At 50.1% G+C, this 6,395-nt stretch overlaps 1 protein-coding gene across 1 annotated transcript in view; it reads right to left on the minus strand.

Moving 5' to 3' along the window:
• Positions 1–601: 601 nt before the first annotated feature.
• Positions 602–6,395, minus strand: part of LOC311122223 (anthrax toxin receptor 2-like) — an 80,131-nt gene continuing 74,337 nt past the window's right edge. Inside the window, exon 16 of the mRNA XM_084196609.1 lies at positions 602–2,161. Within this exon, the coding sequence (XP_084052735.1) occupies positions 2,123–2,161 (39 nt within the window). The 3' untranslated portion in view covers positions 602–2,122. The remainder of the gene's footprint in view (positions 2,162–6,395) is intronic.

A 6,395-nucleotide genomic window follows, 5' to 3' on the forward strand; every position in this document is an offset into this window, starting at 1 on the left:
ACAGTTCATCTAAAACGAAGCTGATTATCCTACTAAAATGTAACGCAGAAGATTAAGCAAGAGACTAAAAATGTGTATGAAAAATTATATCAGGATTGTATCTGACCATCAGCGTCATCCCTGTCCCTTCCTGTCCACCCAGATAACAAAACAAAGGAATAATTAAGTCAGAGACGACGTGCGCGCCCAACCCCGTCTCGCACACTCGCATGCCCACCAAAACGTGAAAATCCAGGCCCATTCCCCCCTTTGAAACTTGATGGTTGTTGAACTTATTTTTAGTGTCATTTGATAAGCTTCCCTGGTTGCGCAGAGACATCCCACTGACCCAGCCACTGGTCATTGTCTATACCGGTTCCCATCAAAACCGGGCGCGCTTTGTCAGGTTTCGACTCGAATATCCATTTTGCATCTGAAGTACCGTATCCAAAGTGACTGGATCGTTGGAGCCTTTTCTCTTCAGCTGCTGCTGCCTCTCCTCCCCCACAGTGCTCCCCTCTCGCTGACATCATTTGGGATTGGTGTCATGACAGCGCGCTTGAGAAATCCACAACAAATATATATATATATATATATATATATATACTACCGCTTTTTTTTTGGTGGTGGGGCGACGCGTGCGAGGCTTGGTAACATAATTTCTGGAAATGAACAATACTTATCCGTCCGTCGCATCCGTTGCCTTGGTTTTGCGTTTGGGTTTCGGACAGCTAGGGTGCACCAAACCGTCGCCAAGGAGACAGGATGGAGTGGGTTCTTTCTCTTCACATACAGTTACAGGTCATTCAATGTCAAAAGGCATAAAAAAAAGACGATCAACTCTTCACAGGCTGCTGCTTGCTGTTCCCTTTAATTATTTTAATTAAACTTTGATATTCTGCTGCCGAAGCTAAAGGGCTGAGACTGGAGAGAGGCAAGGAGGCCCTTGGAGGACTGGAGACAGAAGGGATGGGCAGAGGCAGGGAGGCCCTTGGAGGACTGGAGACGGAGGGGAGTGGGAGACAGCTGTATCTATATCTTAAAACTCTTCAACTGACTGACTGGCAGGTTTATGGGTTGTGATGTTGTACGCCTTAGTGAGCATACAGCAGAATGCATCAAAACAGGGGGGAATACGGGCTTTAGGCGCCCATCCTTCAAACGTAGTCGGAGTGGAGAGTTGTGGTGGTCTGGTCAGAGGGGCTGTCCTGTCCCGGACCGGCCAGGCCCGCGGTGGGATAACGCTCCAGTAACTCCCCTTGTCCCCAGTGCATAATGAAAGAAAGGTGTCTTCACAAAACTAAAGGGCACTGTCTTAGCTACTGCTTCCAATACCTTAGGGCGTCCTGGGCTGTCCACAGTTTGTCATGCGTGTGCACTTCTCAGTGTTAAAATGACAGGATCTCCAGTCAAAGGGGGTCCCGCCGGGCAGCTTTCAACGATGGTGGATGGAGAGGAGTTGGGGAGGCTTTGTGACGAGACGTTGCCAAGAGGCGATGGACTTGTGCACTGTGTTGAGGCCTGCTGGGAGTATTCCTATTGCCACGCTAACGGCACACAGCCTCACTCTCTCTGGGAGCATTCCTATTGACACGCTAACGGCACACAGCCTCACTCTCTCTGGGAGCATTCCTATTGACACGCTAACGGCACACAGCCTCACTCTCTCTGGGAGCATTCCTATTGACACGCTAACGGCACACAGCCTCATCAGCTCTCTCGCTCTGCATGTTTATTTTTTTTTAGATAGCTTCCATCTGTGTCCATGAAATGAGGTTCTCCACAGAAGGCGCAATATGGTCAGAATATGTTAAGCCTTTAGTGCGCACAAAAAGCTAACTGGATCCGATTGGCCACGTTTTGTGCCGCAACTGTTTATTTGCTTTGGCCTCTTGTGAAATAAAAAGGACAAGTAGAAAAATATAAAGTCATATCCCTGTTATGGAAGAATGGAAATATGAAAATGTTCTTATGAGTAAGACGCTGTTTGAGACGGCAGGAGACATCATGGAGAAGAGATTCCCCTTTGTGCACAAAACTGAGAGAAGCAAATGGTTTTGGACGCTATAGTCTTTTGGATATTAGGTCTTCAAAAACATATTTGTATGTTGTATGTTGAAGATGTCTTCCTTGTGTTCGTCTTCTAACCGTTCTGCACTCGGTTGAAATTAATACATCTCCCCTGAAAAGAGAAACAATAATACATTGTATTAGTCTTGGATCAATAACAGCACTCCAAAATTCCACACATTCATACACTAGTAAATCATCGTAATATTTGTTACAGCTAATATTCTTCTAAATTAAACTGTATTGTTTTCCCCAAAAATTGCAAATACTTTTCAAGTAAATCTAATTATTGTAGCATAGGAACACAGTTAAATATTTGATATGTTGAAACATTTCCAAGTTTACAAAAGTACACATTTGTAGTTTTTTCTGCAACAAATTAAAAAATATATCAAATTTAAAACTTTCATCAGAAACTGATTTTTAATCTTTTTAAAATGTTAAACTATATATATATATATATATATATATATATATATATATATATATATATATATATATATAAGTTAAAATGTGCTAATTCACAGGAAACTTTTAGAATTTCACCTATCAGTAAGATGACAAATTATTACAAATCTTACATTGATATATATGTTTTTTTTAAATGGTCTATGCTCATACTATGTAAAATAAGTAATAGATCATGTGTACTGTACACGAAAAAAAAACAAAAAAAACCTCTGTTACACATTGCAATACTGTTGTAACAGAATGCATAATGCACAATGTGAGGACTCTCACAACTCATCCTCTATTTACTATTATGGTGTTATTACTTTATAGCACATACCACCAACCTGCCCACCACTACAACAATATCTCATTGTAGGCCCCTGACAGTGGTGGTCTCACCCCAACTCACGGGGTTCTGTATAGGGCAGCATGGGATAACATGGGGGTTGGGGTCAATTCTCATTAAAGTCATTTGGTGATTTGAATAGATTTTTTTTATTTTTATAATAGATCTATTCTTTGAAAATAGATTTTGAATAGATGTTCAACTATATAATTGGAATTTCAGTGTACTTCAGTGTACTTCACTGACTTCAATTCTACTGAGTTAAGTAAATCAGCATTCAGTTTCCTTGCACCTTACTTGTGGAACAATCTTCAAAATGTCCTTAAATGTGATGTTTTGGTGCCTCTAGGGCCATTCAGAAAGCTGATTGAGGACCGTATTACTGAAGAATGTTATTTTTTTTTTTTTATGACCGTGTTTTCTTTCTGTTTGCATTTTGTATTTTGACGCGTGTATTTCTGTAATTTCAGTTATTCTGAATGACTCCCTGTATGACTTCCTGATAAAATAAAGGTTAAATCAAATTGGAATTGACCCCAATCCTGGTGTGGACCACAGGAGGCCCAGTTGAGCAGCTGTCTCAGCCAGCCTTACCGCCTTTCTGCTGGGAGGGGAAACAGTCCAGTGGTATAGCTCCAGCTCTCACTGGCACCAAGAGGGAGCTCCAGTACAGCTAATATACAGACAGCAGCCAAGCAAACAACACTAGTCCCCTCCCCAACCTGCCATTCCCACTGCCACTCTCCCACACCCAGAGACTGAAGTACAACCCTGACACTGTGCCATGCCTCTCTCTCTCTCTCTCTCTCTCTCTCTCTCTCTCTCTCTCTCTCTCTCTCTCTCTCTCTCTCTCTCTCTCTCTCTCTCTCTCTCTCTCTCTCTCTCTCTCTCTCTCTTTCTCTCTCTCTCTCTTTCTCTCTCTCTCTCTTTCTCCCCCCCCCCACAGAGACAAAAGCACAACCCTGACATTGGATGCACTAACCGTGTGGATGCCAATGCAATGACTGAGATGTTGTGAGCATCTAAAAACTGCATCCAAATGCGATCAAAGATCGGAGACCATTGCAGTACTCCCACACTGAGTCCAATAGCCACTCTGTGGTGGTTGTTGCCATGGTTCAGTGGTGCAGGGGGCAGCCACAACAGTTAGCAGCTCCACACACGGGGTTGTGCTCGCTAAGTTTTGTTTGGATTAGAACTGTGCTTTGGACAAAAGAGAGAACCCTCCATCTTTTCTCTCTTCAAATCCTGTGTGTGTGTGTGTGTGTGTGTGTGTGTGTGTGTGTGTGTGTGTGTGTGTGTACTCGTGTGTATAGTGTGGGCTTTGCGTCGACCCTCTGTGTCTAATCTCACACAGTCAACAAATAAGGCACATCAGATGCTGTTTTGGCCGCAGACACCAGAGTAGCTAAGTTCACTGGATTTTCTGGGGTTTAAAACGAGAGGGGGACTTTGAGAAAGCTGCTTCCCAGCAGGAGCATTATGTCTGGGGCTGGGGCTATGGAGGGGCTGGGGTATAGGGCTGGAGCTGGCGGCTAACTGGGGCTATGGAGGGGCTGGGGTATAGGGCTGGAGCTGGCTAACTGGGGCTATGGAGGGGCTGGGGTATAGGGCTGGAGCTGGCTAACTGGGGCTCTGGAGGGGCTGGGGTATAGGGCTGGAGCTGGCTAACTGGGGCTCTGGAGGGGCTGGGGTATAGGGCTGGAGCTGGCTAACTGGGGCTCTGGAGGGGCTGGGGTATAGGGCTGGAGCTGGCTAACTGGGGCTCTGGAGGGGCTGGGGTATAGGGCTGGAGCTGGCTAACTGGGGCTATGGAGGGGCTGGGGTATAGGGCTGGAGCTGGCTAACTGGGGCTATGGAGGGGCTGGGGTATAGGGCTGGAGCTGGCTAACTGGGGCTATGGAGGGGCTGGGCTATAGGGCTGGAGCTGGCTAACTGGGGCTATGGAGGGGCTGGGGTATAGGGCTGGAGCTGGCTAACTGGGGCTCTGGAGGGGCTGGGCTATAGGGCTGGAGCTGGCTAACTGGGGCTCTGGAGGGGCTGGGCTATAGGGCTGGAGCTGGCTAACTGGGGCTCTGGAGGGGCTGGGGTATAGGGCTGGAGCTGGCTAACTGGGGCTCTGGAGGGGCTGGGGTATAGGGCTGGAGCTGGCTAACTGGGGCTCTGGAGGGGCTGGGGTATAGGGCTGGAGCTGGCTAACTGGGGCTCTGGAGGGGCTGGGCTATAGGGCTGGAGCTGGCTAACTGGGGCTATGGAGGGGCTGGGCTATAGGGCTGGAGCTGGCTAACTGGGGCTATGGAGGGGCTGGGGCTATAGGGCTGGAGCTGGCTAACTGGGGCTATGGAGGGGCTGGGCTATAGGGCTGGAGCTGGCTAACTGGGGCTCTGGAGGGGCTGGGCTATAGGGCTGGAGCTGGCTAACTGGGGCTCTGGAGGGGCTGGGGTATAGGGCTGGAGCTGGCTAACTGGGGCTATGGAGGGGCTGGGGTATAGGGCTGGAGCTGGCTAACTGGGCTATGGAGGGGCTGGGGTATAGGGCTGGAGCTGGCTAACTGGGGCTATGGAGGGGCTGGGGCTATAGGGCTGGAGCTGGCTAACTGGGGCTATGGAGGGGCTGGGGTATAGGGCTGGAGCTGGCTAACTGGGGCTCTGGAGGGGCTGGGGCTATAGGGCTGGAGCTGGCTAACTGGGGCTCTGGAGGGGCTGGGCTATAGGGCTGGAGCTGGCTAACTGGGGCTCTGGAGGGGCTGGGCTATAGGGCTGGAGCTGGCTAACTGGGGCTCTGGAGGGGCTGGGGTATAGGGCTGGAGCTGGCTAACTGGGGCTCTGGAGGGGCTGGGGTATAGGGCTGGAGCTGGCTAACTGGGGCTCTGGAGGGGCTGGGGTATAGGGCTGGAGCTGGCTAACTGGGGCTATGGAGGGGCTGGGCTATAGGGCTGGAGCTGGCTAACTGGGGCTATGGAGGGGCTGGGGTATAGGGCTGGAGCTGGCTAACTGGGGCTATGGAGGGGCTGGGCTATAGGGCTGGAGCTGGCTAACTGGGGCTCTGGAGGGGCTGGGGTATAGGGCTGGAGCTGGCTAACTGGGGCTCTGGAGGGGCTGGGGTATAGGGCTGGAGCTGGCTAACTGGGGCTCTGGAGGGGCTGGGGTATAGGGCTGGAGCTGGCTAACTGGGGCTATGGAGGGGCTGGGCTATAGGGCTGGAGCTGGCTAACTGGGGCTATGGAGGGGCTGGGGTATAGGGCTGGAGCTGGCTAACTGGGGCTATGGAGGGGCTGGGCTATAGGGCTGGAGCTGGCTAACTGGGGCTCTGGAGGGGCTGGGGTATAGGGCTGGAGCTGGCTAACTGGGGCTCTGGAGGGGCTGGGGTATAGGGCTGGAGCTGGCTAACTGGGGCTATGGAGGGGCTGGGCTATAGGGCTGGAGCTGGCTAACTGGGGCTCTGGAGGGGCTGGGCTATAGGGCTGGAGCTGGCTAACTGGGGCTATGGAGGGGCTGGGGTATAGGGCTGGAGCTGGCTAACTGGGGCTCTGGAGGGGCTGGGCTAT

This window comes from Coregonus lavaretus (assembly GCF_964263955.1).
Source record: "Coregonus lavaretus genome assembly, contig: HAP1_SCAFFOLD_633, whole genome shotgun sequence".
NCBI classification, from domain to species: Eukaryota; Metazoa; Chordata; class Actinopteri; order Salmoniformes; family Salmonidae; genus Coregonus; species Coregonus lavaretus.